We start from the raw sequence: 21,984 nt of genomic DNA on the forward strand, positions 1-21,984 counted from the left end.
TGCACATAAACATATGTCCGTGATGTAGTGCCCATGGTACCATAGTGACACAGAGACACAACTGATATAAGTCAATATATTCTTTCTTCTGAACCTCCTGAATCATTGTCAGTTTTAATGGGACCCTCAACTCTGACTCTGATTGTTTTCAGTTGGATGGTTACATTGCCAGGAACTTCAAGAATCAAAACTCCATCCTGGGTTCTGCCCTTGATCCCATGGCTGACAAGATACTTGTCAGTGTTCTGGTGCTGACACTCACATCAGTCAACCTAATACCATGTAAGTATGTCAGCTGTAACCTCCAGGGCCCAGTTGTTCAAAACTCGGTTATCTTTTACCCACTGGTTAAATCCTCTTAACCAGACGTTAAAGTTAACCAAGTGTTAAAAACGTTTCTCAAAACCTGGTTATGTTTAACCTGCCATTATCTTGGTGTTAAAGTTATCACGTATATATTGCTTATGCTTTAAACATTCTAGACTATTCGGATAGTAAACTGCATGTGCATGACAGGTTGGGAAGAAGGTATATCGAGTGTGTGGTGGACACTTTAAGAGATGATTTTAACCATACATTAACACACACGCACACTTGTCCTTCCCCTTCAACCCTCATTTTGAAGTCCAATAAAATTATATAAACATATCATGGTTTTCTGTGGGAATTCCCATGTTTCTTGATACTCAGGCAAAGTTAAAGTTCTAAAAATAGCCTTTCCAAAATAGCCTTAATCGTAAATATCACCTTTTTGGGCACAATACGAAATATTTATTCACAGCTTTATTTGCTGTGTGTTTTGAAATGTGAAAATTGGATTATTACTAGGAGTATTAAATTTAAAAAATGGCATATTAATGATCGCTTACATCAGGTTATCATGAAATCACTAATGATAATCCTGAAATGTTGCTGTTAAACCCAGAAGCGGTTGGGATGTTTTCAAAAATACACATAAATGAACGCCAAAGTGCACTTTCTGCCATGTTGGGTCATGTTCATGAAATTGAGGTCGGTACTGAGACGCCAAATACATCACATGTATTGATCTATGATATATGGCTGCGACAAATAGATAACTGAATTCCCCATATATTTTGGAATCAAATTACAGGTCTTTGTCACCAATACCAACTGTTCTAGATAACATGAAACGAAAGATATTGGGTGTGAAAATGAACGCTGTGTTTGAAAGGCTCGAAATGTAAACAAAGAGAAATTCTGATTTTATGGTTTGTTGCATTTTCTGAAATTTTCTGACATCCAGCCATCTATTTGTTGCATGCTATGGCTCAATACCGTTAGATTATGCATGGTGAGATTATCATAGCAGGAAATCAGAAACAGATACAATGCAGTGATTTGATGATTCATATGAATCCGTGTGGTGTGACGCTGTGACTGATGCAAATTCTTGCAGAACGACATCTGTATTCTTTTTCATAGAGATCCTCCTTGGGGTACTTATAAGCATTTAAATGTTCTTTAAATTCTTGCGACAGTTGTAACCATATTTTTTCAATAAAAAATATGTACAAAACAAAAACATCGTTTTTGTCTTGTGAGACCACCCCTACAGGGCCCCTGGCCCCATGACAGCCAAGAGCAGGTAACTCTGCAGACTATAGCCTCCAGCAAAACACTTCCTTTTCTGTCACCCGCCTGTGAAGACGTGCTACAGCGCTCTGAGAGATTCTTGCATTCTAAGACACAAGACAAGTTCTAATCATTTTTTACAGTTTACTTGTCCAAAATGTTGTAGCTTTTTGTCTGTCCCTGTTGTTAGCCACGTGGCTGGCAAAATGGTGGACGGTAAGTTTTTTCCTGCCAAAACTTTTAAGTTTTTAGGGCGGTCTTTTTAAAGTAAACGTGGGGCAAGTGGGGCAACGACGCCCGGTGTCGGCGGCTCGACTTTGGTGACCCTCCGGTGGGGGCTTGTCTCAGGTGCCCAGGCAACCTAGTTCGGGCTCTGGCAGGAGCGAACCCAGTGTCTCGGCCCTTCTCAGTCATTCTGTTCCTTTGTGTTCAGTCTCGGTAGCGCCTTCGGCAGGTTCACTTTACGGCGAGGGTTCCCTGTCCAAGGAGATTGAGGAGATAGACATGGAGGTGGAGGGGATTGGGGAGGAGTTTGAGACAGAGGTCCCGTACTCATTTGGTTCGTCCCTTAGACAGGATCGGGAGAAAATTGCCGAGGTCTTGTCTCAGGTTTCCATTCCTGTGTCGGAGCCCGACCCCTTGGTGTTTCGGCTTTCCAGGGAGGCATTCGTGCCTACTAAGGTCGCCGAGGCGAGGTTGCGCATGCTCCCATCGCTGGTTGGGGAGATAGTGAATCCACTCCTTTCAGGTACCCGGTTGCGCTTTGATCTCCCGGAGATCAGCCGCCGGTATCAGTTGGATGAGGATTCACTGTTCGAACCGCTGTGGTGGATGAGTGTGTGTATGCCTAGGTCACCCTGGGGGGGGGTCCTCCTCCTCTTCCTTGGGATCGGCCAGGCAGGGCCGGCGGCTGCTGCCCTTCTCCAAGGCCGCTCCGGCGCTGAGGTCTGCCTATTGTTCCTTCAAGGAATCGTATAGGTGTGCGGCCCAGCAGCTGAGAGTTGTGGTTCACTCAGCCTACCTTTCTGCTGGTTGTCAGTAGCCCGGTACTCACCCGCTACCCAGCACACACTCCTAGCACTGCCCTACAGGTGGGGATCTTCCCTCTTCCCTGGGGCACTGCAGGTTGTGCGGGAGGCCGTGGAGGCTGTTAGCACCTTCAAGGACTCTAAGCCCTTGTTGGAGCAACCCTCCTCGTCTCGCCAACGGCCTCCCACTCTTGCTTCAGCTTACCCTTCGGCAAAGGAGGGTGCTAAGTGGACTGCTCCACTGCAGCACAAACGAAGCAAGAGGGTGAAGGGCGAGGGGTGAAGGCAAGGGCAGCCTTTTCGGCACAAAGGGAAGCCTGCCCTGGCTTCCCGTTGAACGTTTGTCCAGAGCCTTTGGTGTCCCCCGCACAAGCAGGCGGAGAACGGGTGACTGTGGGGGTATATTGCCTTGTTCCAGAAGTCCCTGTAGACGCCAGACTGTCACTATTCCTCCTGGAATGGCAGGCAGCCACTTCAAATCCCTGGGTCCTGTCCACAGTCAGGGATGGCCATATGCCACAGTGGAACCGAGACCCTCCACGCTTCTCAGGGATTCGGCACACGCCGGTGCCGTTCTCCCGGGAAAAAGCAGAGGTCCTCCGTGCCGAGGTCCAGTCGTTACTGGACAGGGCAGCCATCGAGGTGGTTCCGGAAGGTCAACAAGAAGACGGGTTTTATTCCACGTACTTCCTTGTGACCAAGAAGGGCGGAGGGTTCAGACCTATCTTGAATTTCAACAAGCTCATAGTTGTTCCGTCCTTCAGGATGGAGACACTGCGGTCAGTGATCTCTTCCGTGGAGACAGGGGATTACCTCCATGTCCCGATGCACTCCGAGTTCAAGAAATACCTTCGGTTTTCGTTTGACGGGAAGTGTTATCAGTTTCGGGTTCTGCTCTTTGGCATCTCCACAGCGCCGAGGGTGTTCACCAAACTTATGTTGATCCCAGCTCAGCTAACCAGGTCACAGGGCAGGTGTTGTCATCCATACCTGGACGATTGGCTTTTGAGGACCCTTGGGCTCCTGTTATCACACGATGCCCCGCCGAAAGTGATGGACATCCTGTTGAAGCTAGGCTGGATCATCAATGTCAAGAAAACAGACCTGACCCCCACGCAGGATCTGGTGTTCTTGGGGGCACGGTTCAATACGGCACAGGGGATTGTTTCCCTGGCCCCAGACCGTATCGTCAAAGTTCAGAGAACTGTACTTCAGTTTCATGAGTCCCCCAGGGCCACAGCAGGAACTTGGTTTCATTTCATGAGCACTATGGCAGCCACAGTGGACGTGGTCAGAATGTGACCCATTCAACAGGCGTTAGCCCAGTTGTAGTCCCATTCGGAGAGCTACGAGACTGTTCTTGAGACTCTCGCTTGGTTGATTCCTCACCGGTGGTGGACGGAAGTCAGAAATCTGTCCAGGGGATCCCCTTAGAGATGCCGACGCCTTCCCTCTCGATTCAGACGGACGCCTCGCTCACAGGCTTGGGTGGGGGGGCGTCCTGGGCGAACTATCAGTCTCAGGCTATTGGGTCGAGGACGAAGTCACCCTACACATCAATGTGTTGAAATTGAGAGCAGTCCGCCAGGTGTACGAGAGCCTCATGGAGTCAGTGTAGGGTCAAGTGGTTCGCCTAGAGATGGACAACCAGACCGTTATGACGTATATCCTGAAGCAAGGCAGCACAGTGTCTCCGTCCCTCCTTCAGGAGGTGTGGCAGCTATTCCTATGGTGCGACCAGTTCGACATTCGGGTGCTCCCCGTATATCTCTCGGGCATAGACAACATTTGTGCGGAATCGCTATCGAGACATATACTGGCCCCACATGAGTGGATGCTGCATTGGGGGATATTCGGGATTATTTCCCAGTTGTTCGGGTTGTTCCAGGTAGATCTATTTTCCTCTTGGGCGACGAATCAGATTCCTGAGTTTTGCTCAAGGATACCAGAACTGAGAGCGATAGCCAGTGACGCCTTTCTGCTCGATTGGACAGACAGAGTGCTGTGGGTGTTCCCACCAGTTCCTCTGATCTCACGAGTCCTCTCGCAGCTGGCCGCACAACCGGCTTGACTACTTGTGTTTCTGGCACCGCTTTGGTCGGCTCAAATCTGGTTTCTGGTAATTCTCATGTTTCTGGCTCAGCCTCCTGTACTATTACCCTTTCGATCAGACTTACTATCCCAGAACGGAGCGCAACACCCGAATCCCAGGATTCAGTGGGTGGCTTGGCCGCTGTCCGGAGTCACCTGCATCAGTTGCAGACACAATTCTGCCTTTGTGGAGGGATTCGACAAACGTTCAATATGAGGATAGATGGGCCTGTTATGCGCGCTGGTGTGTCGACAGAGGGATTCTCGATCCCTTTTCTGCAGATCTAGAATCTGTTTTGGAGTTTCTACAATCTAAACTGGAAGCCGGTCTGGCCGCGTCTACAGTTAAAGGTTACTCCACGGCAATCTCTGCCTTCCACATTCCTGTCGATGGTGCATTGTTGGGCCAGCACCCTCTAGTTCAGCGCTTCCTTGCAGGCGTGGACAGAATCCGTCCGTCTGTCCAGCGGATTAGTCCCCCGTGGGACTTGCCAGTCGTTCTTGATTGGCTGTCCGGTCCTCTTTTTCACAACCTGTCGGCTCTTTCCCTCCAGCTGTTGACTTGGAAAACTGCTTTTCTTGTGGCGGTAACTTCCGGCAGGCGGGTGGGTGACATACATGCTATGTCCGCCAACCCTGAATTAACGGTGTTCCATAAGAATAGAGTGAGCATTCAATTGCCAGATACTTACTGTCCCTGCTTTCACACAGCCTTCACTGCCCGGTACCTCTCTTTGACGTGCTCAGATGTCCGTAAGACCCTTAAGGCTTATATCAAACGAACAAAAGACATTAGGAAGAATGATCAATTGTTCTGCTGTTATGGTGGCGGCAAGGCTGGCCTTCCGGCGAACAAGCAGTCCATATTGTAATATTCATTACTGATTTACCAAGAATTTGCCATGCTGAACGCTACATCTTGGAAATTAAAGAAGTTACATGTAATTATTTTGCTCTTGAACACTAAACTAGTATTCATAATCACTTAGAAGCATCACTGTACCATTGCCATAATTTTTCATAACTATTATCGGGATGATTCCCAACAAATTGTGTGCTCGGTCGTAATGTGGTAATATCGTCACCTATTTTCGTGACATGTAATTTCAATTTTTGCTTCAGCACGTTAGATTACAAACTGACATGTTTTCCCTGAGGTTGTATAATGTTGTTGAAGTTAAAAGGATCATTACTATGGATGTGTTTTACCTTTTAAGTCCAGTGTTCTTCGGGAATTGTCCCAAACTGTCCATTGCAAATTCAAGAGTTCGCGGTGTTGTTGCTCCATCGTGATACGTTGCCGCATCACGCACTCGATCACTACTCATGTTTACCTTCTATATTTAACCAATATTTTGGGGAAAAAGTGTTCCGAAACATGTCTTTTCGACATGACAAGTATAACTGTGTTATTCATGCGCATGAATAATTGTTATTTAGCTTTATGGCTATGCTACCACAATGGAACTAGTTTCTGGCTCCTTGTCCATTGCAATTCGATTGTAATTACGGTAAGTTTGTTAAAATCAAACTGAACTAAATATTTGGTCTTAATTTGGTATAAATTATTCTTGCAAACATTTTATTGCAACAGGACACAGTAAGGGTGTTTTCCTGATATTTTTAATGCATTGTATTGTACGATCAGATCACTCGATTGCGTCGAGTGACGTTTTGACATGTTACCATGACCTGTCACTAGCGTAATGATGTAGGTCGCTTTGATGTTAGTGTCTTGTCCGTTTCTTTTGTATTTACGATTAGATCCTAGTTATGATGAATTCAGTCCTTAAAACCATTTCGGACACTAAACCCATTTCATGGAAACTCTGTGATGGAGTTTTCTACAAAATAACGGCTACAGAAGTGTAACATCAAAGAAAGCCGCCATTACGGTAATATCATAACTTAGACACCAAAACTTCTTGTCCGTTTTCTTAATGTTTGTCTTATGAAATACTTAACTCCGTAATTATTTTCTGTGATAAAAACGGACTTATATAAATTAATACGGACAACTTAAGATCATCTGGTTAAATATATTTTCATGTATTTACCTTACCTACGTGAGGTCATCGATACCGTCATGTCACGGCATCGGCTCAGTAAACATTTTGCTTGTCCGTTTTGTAATGTTACTGAGTGTCATAAAACAAATCATACCATAATTTTCCTTGTAAAATTCGGACAAAACGGACATTGAAAGGACAACCTCATGTGCATTTGTATTGTTGTAAATTTGATTTGTTTATTCCCAGTGTAAACAAGCCTGTCATCTACGTGGATTCTGATTGGCTAATATCTAGTCACATGGCATGTCAGGAATCTATATAAGCTCGGCGCGAATTTCGAACAGGGACTTGATCAGACCTCCTCAGAGGCACTACTTGTGTAATAGCTGATCTTGTCGACACCTTTAGGCCCAAACACAAATTCATAGAATATTAAAAGGACTAAACAGGAATATTTATATAGGTGAATACACTATTATACATATCATTCTCCTTGGGAAATTCAATTGCTAATATAGGAGATTATTTTACTTGCATTATTGGTCCATAGAAGTAAGTCTTTATGCTGATCACTGAGTCTTATTAGGAATCCTGACATGTCATACCTCTGATATCAAGTGCAAACATACTGTAAGAAAAGACCACTTCTGGATATTTATTAAAAGTTTACATTTGTTGTTAAATCCTGACTTGGTCTCTCATTCACTGACGCCCCAAGCTCGGGGGTGTTACAGTTTTTGGTGTCAGAAGTGGGATACTAAAAGTCTAATTAGTATCCAGTGGTCGAATCCCATTCCAGTGCAATAATAATATTATGATGATGGCAGAATCACCAAACTCGGAGATCCAGTTCCGTACTGTTGATGAACTTAGTATGTCCTCTAATCATAGTGATGATCTGCCTAATGTGAGCCCTCCAAGTCCTTTAATTCCAGAACATGTAGCTGGTTGCAGTGATGAACAAATCCAGGCTGGTCTTGTTCGTACTAAACATGGGTCCCCCTATCCTCATGCACGCAGACACTTGTCTGAACAATCTGATGGTAGATCTGGATTGATAACTGTTCCTAGATATGTGCAAAACGGTCCTTACAGGTCTCAGTCAGCTTGCCATCATTTAGGTGAACATTGCACAAATCACAAAGAGACAAGCCGCCCATGTACCCCTTGTGATCATGGCATTATTCCTGGCTCAAGTACCTTCACTGATCCACCTGACGTCCGTGTTCCAAGATTGGCCCCTGACAGAATGTCCCATGGAGGTTGTGGAGACCGTCAGTGTTTACCTCACTATGAACATCCCCAGGGTAATATGAGGCCTATCACAAAAACGCCTGATGTTTCTATTCCTGGGCCAAAAACAAAGAAAACTGGACTTGTTTTCCACCCAGATGCCTTTGATGGTAGTGGAGACTGGGAAGAGTATCTCACTCATTTTGAAGTTTGTGCTGAACTTGGTAATTGGGATGATCAGGATAAAGTTTTGGCATTAGCTGCCAGCTTACGCGGAGGTGCCCGTACATTTTACATTGGTCTTTCTGTAGATGAAAGACGGCACTATGACTTACTTGTTAGGAGAATGGGTGATCGATTTGGTAGTGCCCGCCAACAAAGTCGATGGTTGTCTCGATTGGAAATGAGACATAGGCACCCTGGTGAATCTATAGCTGCTTTAGCAGATGACTTGAGGCAGATGGCTCAGAGAGCATACTCAAATCTTGACCCAAGGGCTCAGGAGGCCCTAGCCCTGAACCAGTTGTATAAAACCTTAACTCTTGAGATGAAGTGTAGATGCATAGACCGTGACTGTCACACAGTTGCAGAAGCTGTAGATGTCATTGAACGTTATGAAGCTGTCATAGATGATAGCAAAGATAGAAAGAGAACACATGTGCGCATGACTAACGCTGCAACAGATGATTTCATTCCGAAGCATTCAGATAGTATGGAAAAGTGTCTGCAAGACATTGTCCAGGGCTTGTCGAAACTTGACATCAAGGGTCATGGCTCCCGACCGCAGTATAACAGAGGCTATCAAAACAATGGACATGATCAAAAAGCCCAAAAATCCCTCAGACGCTGTCTGATTTGTAATGAACCTGGACATCTGCTGAAATCATGTCCATTATTTGAACAGATGAGACAGGCATATCTCTTCAGACAGGCACAACAGCCCTTCCCCACTTGTTCTAGAGATTCCCAAACTGGTAGGACTTCCTCACAGTCCAAAGCCAACTCTTGCTTGCAGGGAAACTAGATTCTGTCATGGAAGAGAGCCGACCCTTGACAGATACTGTAAGGCTCAAAGACACCCCTGTATCTAGAGTTGGACAGATTGGTCAACGTGTTGACAGCGAAGATAATGGTCTCTATATTACTGGATTGATCCATAATACGGAGGTGAATCTTTTAGTTGACTGTGGATCCACAGGTTGTCTTTTATCTAAAAGAAAGTTTGACACACTGACAGACAAACCTCATCTGGAAGCTTGTAATGTTGAATTGCAAGGGGTTGAAGGTAGCTCCCTACTTACTTATGGGCATGTTGCTCTCACCATTCAGTTTGGTGACCAATCTTATATACAGAGATTTACTGTCTGTAATATCACACCAGAAGCAATATTAGGACAAGATTTTCTCATGAAACATGTGAGTGTCATTGACTACAACAGCATGAGATTGAAGATGAATGGAGGTGTAAATCTGAACTGTTGGACAGGCGGAGAAGCATTAATGTGCTGCCGAGTTCAAGTGAAGGAAACTGTTACTTTACCACCTCACACAGGAGCTTGGGTTCCCGTGGAGCTCCCTGGTAGTGCCTACATGGCCCCAAGTGGTCTTCTTGAGTCGTCTCCAGAGCTACTCACAAAGAAAAATGTTTGCATGACGCAAGGCGTTGTGAATACCAAAGCTAACCAACTGGCTGTTAATGTTATAAATCTTGGGGATGAAGAAATCACACTGCAACCTAAGATGAAACTTGGTACTTGTGAACCTGTGTTCACAGAAGTGACAGAGATTAGAGGAAGTGATCACACTGCAACAGAAAACATGGTACTAGAAGGCTCTAGTTCAGACATTGAGAGCAGCCTACCTGAACACCTCCAAGAACTCTGGAAGAAGAGTTCAGTTCACTTAGATGAAGGGGAAGGTCAGGCTCTGGCAAATTTGCTCATTAAGTATGAAGATGTGTTCGCCAAGTCATCAAACGACTTAGGGCGCACGAATTTGGTTGAGCATACTATAAACACAGGTGAGGCAAAGCCTGTGAAATTACCTCCTCGCAGGCTCCCCTTTGGAAAGAGAGATGCTGAAAGAATCGAGGTCCAAAAGATGTTGAAACAAGGTGTCATTGAACCTTCGTCAAGTCCATGGGCTAGTCCTATTGTTCTTGTGAAAAAGCATGACTTATCGTGGAGGGTATGTATAGACTATAGAAGGCTGAACGAAATGACTTTAAAGGATGCATACCCTTTACCTCGGATAGATGAATGTCTAGACGCTTTAGCTGGATCCTCTTGGTTTAGTTGTATGGACCTAAACTCAGGATTCTGGCAAATTGGGATGGCAGAGGATGACAAACCTAAAACTGCTTTTGCAACCAGTCTTGGGTTGTACCAATTTCTTGTGATGCCATTCGGTCTTGTTAATGCACCTTCCACGTTCCAGCGCCTCATGGAAAATGTCCTCAGAGGACTACAATGGGTCGAATGTCTCGTCTACATGGATGATGTCATCGTTCCTGGTAAAGAAATATCAAAATGTCTTGACAAACTTGAGCATGTCTTTCAGCGATTAAGGCAGGCGAACCTTAAACTTAAACCATCAAAGTGTCTCTTCTTTCAAAAGAAGATAAAGTTTTTGGGGCACATTGTATCTGCTGACGGAATTGAAGCAGATCCTGAAAAGGTTTCGTCTGTACAAAACTGGCCTGTTCCTACCAAGGCAAAAGAAGTAAGAAGCTTTCTTGGACTTTGCTCTTATTATCGCCGTTTTGTAGAAGGTTTTGCCACCATTGCACGGCCACTACACAAACTGACAGGGAAAAATGCACACTTTGTGTGGACAAAAGATTGTCAAGACGCTTTTGACACTTTAAAACAGGCACTTATTTCTCCTCCCATTTTGGCTTATCCAAAGATTGGGGAGAAGTTCATCTTGGACACAGACGCAAGTGGTTCTGCAGTTGGCGCAGTTCTCTCTCAAATGCAAGATGGAAAAGAGAGAGTTATTGCCTACATGAGTAAAACCATGAACGAACATGAGCTTTCTTATTGTGTTACAAGAAAAGAGCTGTTGGCAGTCATAAGTGCTTTGAAGCATTTCCACACCTACCTCTATGGTCAAGAGGTTCTGCTCCGAACGGATAACGCGGCTGTATCATGGATGAAGAACTTAAAGAATCCTTCAGGACAGGTAGCTAGATGGCTCCAAGAACTGGGAACCTACAACCTTGTAGTTACCCATAGGCCGGGTGCACAGCATCGGAATGCAGATGCTCTGTCACGTTCCCCATGTGCCTCTTGTACTAGACAAGAACATCAGTCAGTAGATGAGGAATGTGAACCTATTCAAGGTAGTGTCAAGTTCCTCGCAGAGGATGGAAATTTAAAAGATTCCATCAGTCCTCAAATGAGTAGAGCTGTAACCAGAGCTAAGGCTAGTGAACAACAATGCACAGCAAAGATGAGCATGAGGTTGCTTGATGGCTGGGACCCAAAAGAGATCCGCCAGACGCAGTTACAAGATTCAAATATTGGACTACTTTTAGTTTCTGTTGAGGAGAACCAGCCAAGACCAGAATGGGCAGTAGTGTCTCATATGACGTCTGTCACAAAAACACTGTGGCGCCAATGGGACAAACTCGAGATCCACATGGGAATGCTTTTCCGGAAATGGCAATCTGAAGATGAGAACTTTACAGCATTGCAGTTAGTGGTCCCAAGATCTAAGAGAGAAGATGTCATGAAATATCACCATGATATCCCTTCTTCAGGCCACTTGGGTGCAGACAAAACTCTGGCTAGAGTACAGCAATCTTTTTACTGGCCAATGATGAAAGATGATGTTACCGAGTATTGTGCACGATGCGATCATTGTGTGTCAAAGAAAACAACTGTCCACCAGAAAGCTCCAATGGGCAGTTATTTATCTGGTGAGCCTATGGAACGTGTTGCTATGGATATCATGGGTCCATTACCCAAAAGTCACACTGGCAACAGATATATCTTAGTAATGGCTGACCAGTTCACAAAATGGGTAGAGGCAGTTGCATTGCCTAACCAGGAGGCGAGGTCTGTGGCAAAGGCATTTGTTGACAACTTTGTTTCACGTTTTGGTGTCCCACTACAGGTTCACACAGACCAAGGATCAAACTTCGAATCTTCATTGTTCAAAGAAGTGTGTGATCTTTTGCACATAGATAAAACAAGATCAACAAGCTTACATCCACAGTCTAATGGAAATGTCGAGCGTTTTAATCGCACTTTAATTCAGATGCTCACCACGTATGTACAAAAAGACCAAAGAACTTGGGATGAATATCTGCCCCAGTTGCTCATGGCTTACAGAGCATCTAAACACGCTTCGACTGGCTTGACACCAAACCTGATGATGTTGGGAAGAGAAGTAACTCTCCCTATGCAAGCCTTGGTTGTGAGACCCATAGAACCAGAAAGGATAGACAGTCCTTCAGAGTATGTAACTAATCTGAAAGAGAAGCTTGTTAACGCACATGCGATTGGTCGGGAACATCTCAAAAAGATGTCGACTTATCAAAAGAGGCACTATGATCTGAAGGCAAAGAAGAAAATCTTCAAAACTGCTCAGCCTGTCTGGTTGTTAAATCCTGTCAGAAAGATTGGTGTTTGCAGTAAACTGACCTGTCCTTGGAAAGGACCATACATGATAAGTAAGCGATTAGATGACCTTACTTACCTGGTGAAAAAGTCACCAAAGCAGTTAGCCAAGGCTATTCATGTTGACAGGTTACTTCCATACAATGGGAAGAACCTGCCCACCTGGATTTCCAAAGTGCAGAAGCAAATCTGAATTACTTGCGGAACCTTTCTTATCTTCTACCGTTGTAAATATGTTTATGGTGTTACCAAATGTTGAATGATAAGCAATTGATGATTACTTGGAAATGGTACCCCCAAGAGACATTTTTTTTAACAAGGCATCGCATTCTGGGCAGGAACATTTATCATATGGCAAAGCATTAACACTATGTCCACTCACCTTGAACTTGATGGAAATCTGGAATTATGTGAGAGTCTGAGGTATACCTTTTCTGTTGTCTGTCTTTTGGACATTATGCTTCTTAAGTTGTACTGGACCGGTCCCTTTTGGATTTTACACAATGGATATTACGGATGGATGAAAGTGGGTCGACACACTGAATTCCAACACAAGGGATTGAGCTTTCCTAGGATACTGGTTTTTTTTAATGTTGGATCGGTAGGATTTCTTGATTTTTGGCATGTCAGGATATACCTCAGATACTTAACACTTATTTGATGGGTATACATGAACAAGATAGTGTAAAACTGGTGGACCTTCCAGAGAGATACATTGATAACCTTAGTGCTTTGTTATAACTGGTAAAATAGATGAAAAGTATGCTTGCCTAAATACCAATTACATGGATGGTGCTCTTTGATGTGTTTATAGATATGGCTTCCAAACATCAATGTTGGATGTGCGACAAAGAATGTGGCTCACGGAGGGAATTGAAAAACCATGTAGCCAAGGATGACCATGGTGCACTCAGAGTCCTTTGCGTCTGGTGTGACGATGGAAAGACCTTTAGAAGAGCCTTGGACTTGAAGGTACATGTGGACAGCTGCCATGCAGAAGAGAATGTGGACCCTGCTCTGTTGAAGGAGATCCAATGCTACTGGTTTGCCCTGAGGCCGGAGGATTATGGCAAGGCAGTTGGACAGCCAACAGACTCTGAGCTATCTAGGGCTGCAAGATCCCTAGTTATCAACTGGCTAGATGATGGGAACCTTGATCAGCTCTACAAAAGGACAAGGAAGCAGTGGTTGAGTGGTTGGGGTGTAGAGGACACGCAGCACAGAAAAGATGATGTTGATGAAGATGACGCAGTTTCCATTAGGGCACCCAGTGAGGATGACTTGTTCGACGGCTGTATTATCGAGCCATATGACCCTCTTCAGCCCAGCATGACCTACTTTAAACTGCAAGGTGTCAACATCGGACAGACCTCAGTCGACCTAGAGTGGCAGGGGCTAACAGGAGAATGGACCAGCTGGAAGTGGCTTCATACCAGTCTAAATCTCCACACACTAAAGGACACCCATTTCTCAGTATTCCTGTCAAAGAAGCTCATCGAGTTTGCAGGTCGCCAAGGTCCAGCACAACCAGGACAAGATGGACTGCCAGTCCCAGCTGATCTGTTACAACGTTTGACACAAGCCTTGAGCACTTCGCTTGGGTTCACCATCATGCCAGCTGATGTAAAGTCCGCCTACTTCTGGAGAGCAACACCTACCATATCTCAGGACACTCCAGTTCATAAAGCTGTCTATCCCCAGGCATCACCCCTGCAGTCCTACCGAAGCACCACTCCTCAGACATCTGAAGTATCGGTCTCCCAGCCACCAGCTAAGCGGCAGAGGACAGAATCTGTGCTCCCCATTGCCATGGAGTCCCGAAAATTATTGGAGAGAGGTTTGATGCCGTTGATCCCACCAGCAAGGCGTGAATGGACGAGGCGAGTAGATCCACTGACTCTAGGTTCAACCACCATCATCTGGCCCCCACGTGGATGGAATGGAATGTCCCCAGACAGACGACTTCTCCAATGGGAGTATACCTCCATGTTGTTTGAGATGGAATTGCAGCGTCAGGTGCCCCAGATCAGTAGAGATGACCTTTTGGCGAAGTATAACTTCCTTGCTCTCCCAGGAACTGCAGAGGCCCGTATTGAGGACACTGCAATGTCGAAGATGAGGATATACAACCACAAGTTCCTCTTGAAGCTGGCTACAGCCCGTAACCAAAGGGATGTTCCATCTGATGCCCAGAAGATGCTTAACATGCTCCAGAGAGGCTCCCTATTCAGAGACACTAGTCTAGACACCTTGTATGATCAACTTTCAGACGTGCCACTCCGCCTGCAAGGATAGAGAAGAGATGTTACAACATGAAATACAGGAGCATTTCTATTTTTAAGGGGGGGCAAGTGTAATATTCATTACTGATTTACCAAGAATTTGCCATGCTGAACGCTACATCTTGGAAATTAAAGAAGTTACATGTAATTATTTTGCTCTTGAACACTAAACTAGTATTCATAATCACTTAGAAGCATCACTGTACCATTGCCATAATTTTTCATAACTATTATCGGGATGATTCCCAACAAATTGTGTGCTCGGTCGTAATGTGGTAATATCGTCACCTATTTTCGTGACATGTAATTTCAATTTTTGCTTCAGCACGTTAGATTACAAACTGACATGTTTTCCCTGAGGTTGTATAATGTTGTTGAAGTTAAAAGGATCATTACTATGGATGTGTTTTACCTTTTAAGTCCAGTGTTCTTCGGGAATTGTCCCAAACTGTCCATTGCAAATTCAAGAGTTCGCGGTGTTGTTGCTCCATCGTGATACGTTGCCGCATCACGCACTCGATCACTACTCATGTTTACCTTCTATATTTAACCAATATTTTGGGGAAAAAGTGTTCCGAAACATGTCTTTTCGACATGACAAGTATAACTGTGTTATTCATGCGCATGAATAATTGTTATTTAGCTTTATGGCTATGCTACCACAATGGAACTAGTTTCTTGCTCCTTGTCCATTGCAATTCGATTGTAATTACGGTAAGTTTGTTAAAATCAAACTGAACTAAATATTTGGTCTTAATTTGGTATAAATTATTCTTGCAAACATTTTATTGCAACAGGACACAGTAAGGGTGTTTTCCTGATATTTTTAATGCATTGTATTGTACGATCAGATCACTCGATTGCGTCGAGTGACGTTTTGACATGTTACCATGACCTGTCACTAGCGTAATGATGTAGGTCGCTTTGATGTTAGTGTCTTGTCCGTTTCTTTTGTATTTACGATTAGATCCTAGTTATGATGAATTCAGTCCTTAAAACCATTTCGGACACTAAACCCATTTCATGGAAACTCTGTGATGGAGTTTTCTACAAAATAACGGCTACAGAAGTGTAACATCAAAGAAAGCCGCCATTACGGTAATATCATAACTTAGACACCAAAACTTCTTGTCCGTTTTCTTAATGTTTGTCTTATGAAATACTTAACTCCGTAATTATTTTCTGTGATAAAAACGGACTTATATAAATTAATACGGACAACTTAAGATCATCTGGTTAAATATATTTTCATGTATTTACCTTACCTACGTGAGGTCATCGATACCGTCATGTCACGGCATCGGCTCAGTAAACATTTTGCTTGTCCGTTTTGTAATGTTACTGAGTGTCATAAAACAAATCATACCATAATTTTCCTTGTAAAATTCGGACAAAACGGACATTGAAAGGACAACCTCATGTGCATTTGTATTGTTGTAAATTTGATTTGTTTATTCCCAGTGTAAACAAGCCTGTCATCTACGTGGATTCTGATTGGCTAATATCTAGTCACATGGCATGTCAGGAATCTATATAAGCTCGGCGCGAATTTCGAACAGGGACTTGATCAGACCTCCTCAGAGGCACTACTTGTGTAATAGCTGATCTTGTCGACACCTTTAGGCCCAAACACAAATTCATAGAATATTAAAAGGACTAAACAGGAATATTTATATAGGTGAATACACTATTATACATATCATTCTCCTTGGGAAATTCAATTGCTAATATAGGAGATTATTTTACTTGCATTATTGGTCCATAGAAGTAAGTCTTTATGCTGATCACTGAGTCTTATTAGGAATCCTGACATGTCATACCTCTGATATCAAGTGCAAACATACTGTAAGAAAAGACCACTTCTGGATATTTATTAAAAGTTTACATTTGTTGTTAAATCCTGACTTGGTCTCTCATTCACTGACGCCCCAAGCTCGGGGGTGTTACAATATCTAGGTGGCATGTCTCTGCCTTTTGTATGGGATACACCTCGAAAGGTTGTATGCCCCCTGAGGGTTTGAAAGCTCATTCGGTTAGGTCTGTGGCGACGTCTAAGGCATATGCGTCTGTCTTGCCCATTGAGGAGATCTGCTCCGCGGCTATTTGGAGCCGACCGAGCACGTTCATCTGTTATTACCAGTTAGACAGACTGTCAAACGAGCATGCTTGGTTTGGCTAGTCAGTTCTCACCAGTGGGCAGGGCACGAGTTACCGGTCTAGACTGTCTGAGTCCTTCCCTAGCACCTTGGCCGGTGCCTGTGAATTGAACTCGATATATCGGTCGCCTGTCCTGGCTCCCGTTTTTTTTTTTTAAAAAAAATGGGGAGGGGGAGGCAATTTCTATAGGCATCCTACGGCTTTCTTGTAGAATAGTAGGGTTACACTGTGTAATAGCCTGGCCCTGGTCCGCACCCCCGCCGCAAGGCACAGAAGGTCACGTGACCAGGTAAGCTTGATTCCTTGTTACTTTCAGTTTGTAATAAAGGTTATCATCTTATGTCAGGTTTATGAGCAGACAGAATGCCTCTCCCTAAGATCAGTCTTTAGGAGTCTGTCTTATGCTTATAAGAACCCCAAGGAGGATCTCTATGAAAAAGAATCGAACAAACCTGTCCTCCTTGGGGTACGGCCACCCACCTCCCCACATTCTGTCTGTATTGCTTGCAGCACGGAAGTGTTTTTCTGGCGGCTGTAGTCTGAAGAGTTACCTGCTCTTGGCTGTCACGGGGCCAGGGGCCCTGTAGGGGTGGTCTCACAAGACAAAAACAATGTTTTTGTTTTGTACATATTTTTTATTGAAAAAATATAGTTACAACTGTCGCAAGAATTTAAAGAACATTTAAATGATTATAAGTACCCCAAGGAGGACTCTATTCAAAGAATCTGCAACCTCTACAGGTTTGTTCGAATTTTCAGCATTTCTGGCTTCTCCTCTTACATACATTTAAATGGATAAAAACATATCACATTAGCCAGGTAGTCAGAATGATTCTGATTACATACCTGTCATATTTATGTACAAAGAATCCCTGAATCAAAGGAAGAGTCCCCACAAAACCCTGTCACCGAAGCCGCCATTTTGTAAGGAATTGGTCATCGGTACTGTAGTGATGTCATCTGTCAACATTGTTGCACATATTAGGTAACTTCTTTGAGGTGAAGGTCGGTTGAACAAGAGTTAAACACAATCACCCTATCATTATGATTAGACTTTCAGTATTATGATGTAAATTTGGCGCATCGTTAATATTGTTGATATTCTGGACACAATAAAATGGTAAAATCAGTCAGTCTATAAAGAACGTTGCATTCTGACATAGAAGCCGAGACATTTTGTAATGGAAATTGGATGAGATACATAGCAATTTTGGATTTTCAGAACTCAAAACAAAAAAAATGCACAAAACATGCCATGACAGCAACTAAAATGTGGTACTGTATTACTGTAAGCAGTTACATTACATGTGAAGATATCACTCTTACCCTGTTGGTAATGATGCAAAATTAGTCAAAATACATCTACACAAACAGGAGAATATGGGAACCTGAGAACTAACTAACTTCGGATAAGGTATTCCATATCACTAACTTTTTCCAAGAATTCCTACTTCTATTCTTTTTTCGGTTTTAGCTTTCCAGGTGGTGATTTCTCGTTCGGTGCCTCCATTTCTGACATTTACGGAAGTAAACAAAGTATTGCAGTATCGGATGGAGAGAACTTTAAACATGCCTTTAACTCCGACGTTAAAGATAACCGTGACGTTAGTAAATGGCAGTGTTAAATATGGACTGTGCAACACACTTTTAACGTTCGGTTAACGCTAAGAGTGAACCTAGTGTTAAAATAACCGAGGTTTGAACAACCAGGCCCAGGACATGTATGCACCTCAACAGTGTCTTGAATGGTCTCTTCTCAACAAATGCTACTTACGTCAGATTGAAAGGCTTTACCTAATAATACGTGCATATAAAATGTGCTAAACTCCATTCACTGGGCAAATTCTCAAACAAAGCACAGCACATTATTAACATGTATAACCCAAGCAGGTTCGAAGACACTATGAAGTTAATAGTCACATGACTTATCCCTAACAGGTACCCATTTTCTGCTGGGTGAACACATGCAAGTTTGAACAAACTCACTTGCCTAAGGTGATACTATTTGTATCAAATGAGCATTGATACAATGTTTTGTGACCAGAGTTCTATGCACAGAACCACACACAACCAGGACAGTACCTATGGTTCCACGAAACTTTACTGATTATAAAGAGGTTGATCATACATGTGTTTATCTACAATGCGTATGCATGTGAAGGTGATGTGTTTGATGTTTCAGTGCCTCTTACAGCATTAATAGTAGGGAGAGATGTGGCTCTCATTGCTGCAGCCTTCTACCTGAGATACATTACACTGCCACCTCCGGTGAGAACTGCCGTCCTTATAATCTTCATATCTGATGATGCATGATTTTTTTCCTTGTGCTGTGACCCCAGTCTAAGTAAACTTGTCTTAGTACTTTTTGTTACACTCAACTACTGAGTCTAACAAAACCTAGTAGGTACAAACCTTTTCGAGGTAAACGTTCAAAAGGTATGTGCGAATGTCCAACTTGGTGATTTGGTAAGCTGTGTTCTGATTGGTTAGTCTCAAAGGTTACCTGACGCAACCTCCCGTAAGGTTTTGTTAGACTTACTAGTGGAGTGTAACAAAAAGTACAGAGACTAAGTTTACTAAGATTGGCTGTGACCCATTTCATCCAATAAAAAGACTCGCACTGTGATGTAACTAACATCTTGTTCAAGAGCCATTGTTACAATCTTCCTGATCATGGTCTCTCTTGTTCACATGATTACCTCCTCAGTATTGTAGTGGTTAGAGCGTCTGCCTGGAGCGTGAGCGTTGGTGTGTCCAGTCACACTAATGGTTAACTGCTTATGGTAATTGAAAATGAAACAAGGATCAGTTCTTTTGGTGTCAGAGGCAGATATCCTTGCAACAGAGTCTTAGTGGAGAAGCAGCACTACAAAACCAGTATCTGTTGGACAAGTACAAAACCACATGCACTTAGACATGCATGACAACACAGATATGATTTTATTGTGGGAAACTTTTCAAAATTTAAAAAATCGTGCACCCTGAATGTGAACCCTTTACTGTGTGTCATACACATATTTAAATACTGAGAACCATATTCAGCTGAAACTGTTTCTCAAAAATATGTGTCAAATCACTGGAATAATTGTTTTTAATACATTAACTGAGTATTGGAATTATAGATATTGTTTTGTTTTTTAATTTGTAGATTTTTCCCTTTTTTCCAGAAAACAGTATCCAGATATTTTGATGTCACACTAGTTTCGGCCAAGTTGGAACCATTTTTGATTAGCAAGGTAAGAATTTGTTTTCTAGGGGTTCAGATTTAGGTTGATCATACACAGAGCTGTAGTTGAATGTGTTGATGAATGTAATGTGAGGAGCCCAGCCACATTCTTTCACCCTTTCTAAAAAGAGTAAAAGTCATAAGTTTCCATTTCTAATCACATGTGGTACTGTGATACCTAATTTTTCATTATCCTGACTCATGCTTAATTGCTTTTCTCTCTTTTCTATTCAAAGTTTAGTGGAACACTTCAAATCCCTTGAAGTTCCCTTCTTCAAAAGAGGACGTAAAATCACACTCAATCATGAGTACCCTCCCTTTCTTCAATATTTTGGCGGCATTATTGGTCACATGACCGGTCATATTTGTCACTCTCTCCTTCTTTGCCCTACAGGAAGCTTATGTGGGCGTCTCAGAGTCCCGATATTCCGATTCCCAGGATATCCGAACAATAACTAGCTGTAACCAATCTTGTTTACTATGTTAACTCATTATCTGTTGATTCATTAATCCGGTGCTTCACTCTCCGTGTCTGGAAGTTAAATAGCGGTAACAGATTAGCTATCTATTTACACATAGTTTTGCTTCATTAATCCGGCGATACATCAAAAGGTTCAGATAATCCCCTCACACCGTGAGCCCCATTCAGTGGTAATTGTTAAGTGACACTTCCGAGTTGAACATGTCGTTAGTTTGTGATTTTAGTCAGTTACTAGGTCTCACTTTTGGTTAGTTTGAGTAATGCCTGTCATGCTTATTTGCTGTATAAAACACGGATCGTGTCAAAATTATAAGATTATAACAACGAGACACCCTGGCAAACAAGAAAATGGCTGGCACAAAGAAATGGAAAGAAAAAATCACCATTGCCTTGTGTGCAAACGCAACTGGATCAGTCAAAATCAAGTCGTGTGTCATCGCAAATTCTAGATGTCCCAGATGTTTTGGAAGAGACTTTAATCCAGAAATGTATGTCCGATATCGGTTTAACAAGAAAGCATGGATGATATCGGATACGTTTTGTGATTAGCTACGATCATTTGACTGACAGGTCGACGCATGATCTTGTTTTGTGACAATGCTGCCAGTTACAAGTGTGCCAATTCAATCGCTTAATCTCCGAGAAGATTTCTTTCATAAGTGAGTTTTGTTACGTGTATGTATAATCTATCCAGACATGATTGTATGAATTGATTGGTTGTCATATGAATATTCAAGTTGTTATGTATACAAACTGTAATAAAGTCTTTTGAAACTTGTATACGTTTGTATGTTTTTGTATTGCCATGTCAGAGGGAAGTAACTCAACTGTAGTGGTGTTCATAAAAGTTTCAGTAGTCTGTACGTTTCACTATCCGAACGTTTTTGATGAAAAACAGAAGTGTTCGGATTAACGCGGCCTGACTGTATATTTGTTTGTATGATGTAAAACTTTTGTGTATGATTTATGTATTTTACACAGGTTTTCAACTTGTAATCATGGTTCATACTTTGTTTACATTTTGATGAAAACATGTTTGAGTTAAAGATACTGGTTTTCAGCATCCGATCCACACCGTTTATGCCCATTTTGCACTACAGTCTGCCTCTACTGTGATCTTTGTCGACATTTATCGTTTGAAGAATTTAATCAGTATTTGTTTGCCATTCTTATGCATACAAGGGACAAGGTAAGACAGTATCCATCAGTCTTGTCGGGTCAGGTGATGTATTGCGCTAAGAACCGTATGCTGA

At 42.9% G+C, this 21,984-nt stretch overlaps 1 protein-coding gene across 1 annotated transcript in view; it reads left to right on the forward strand.

Moving 5' to 3' along the window:
• Window positions 1–21,984, forward strand: part of LOC137295086 (cardiolipin synthase (CMP-forming)-like) — a 34,429-nt gene that overhangs the window by 4,074 nt on the left and 8,371 nt on the right. Inside the window, exons 3-5 of the mRNA XM_067826369.1 lie at window positions 153–282; window positions 19,207–19,292; window positions 20,192–20,260. Of these exons, the coding sequence (XP_067682470.1) occupies window positions 153–282; window positions 19,207–19,292; window positions 20,192–20,260 (285 nt within the window). The remainder of the gene's footprint in view (window positions 1–152; window positions 283–19,206; window positions 19,293–20,191; window positions 20,261–21,984) is intronic.

The sequence above is a fragment of the Haliotis asinina genome, chromosome 8, assembly GCF_037392515.1.
Source record: "Haliotis asinina isolate JCU_RB_2024 chromosome 8, JCU_Hal_asi_v2, whole genome shotgun sequence".
NCBI classification, from domain to species: Eukaryota; Metazoa; Mollusca; class Gastropoda; order Lepetellida; family Haliotidae; genus Haliotis; species Haliotis asinina.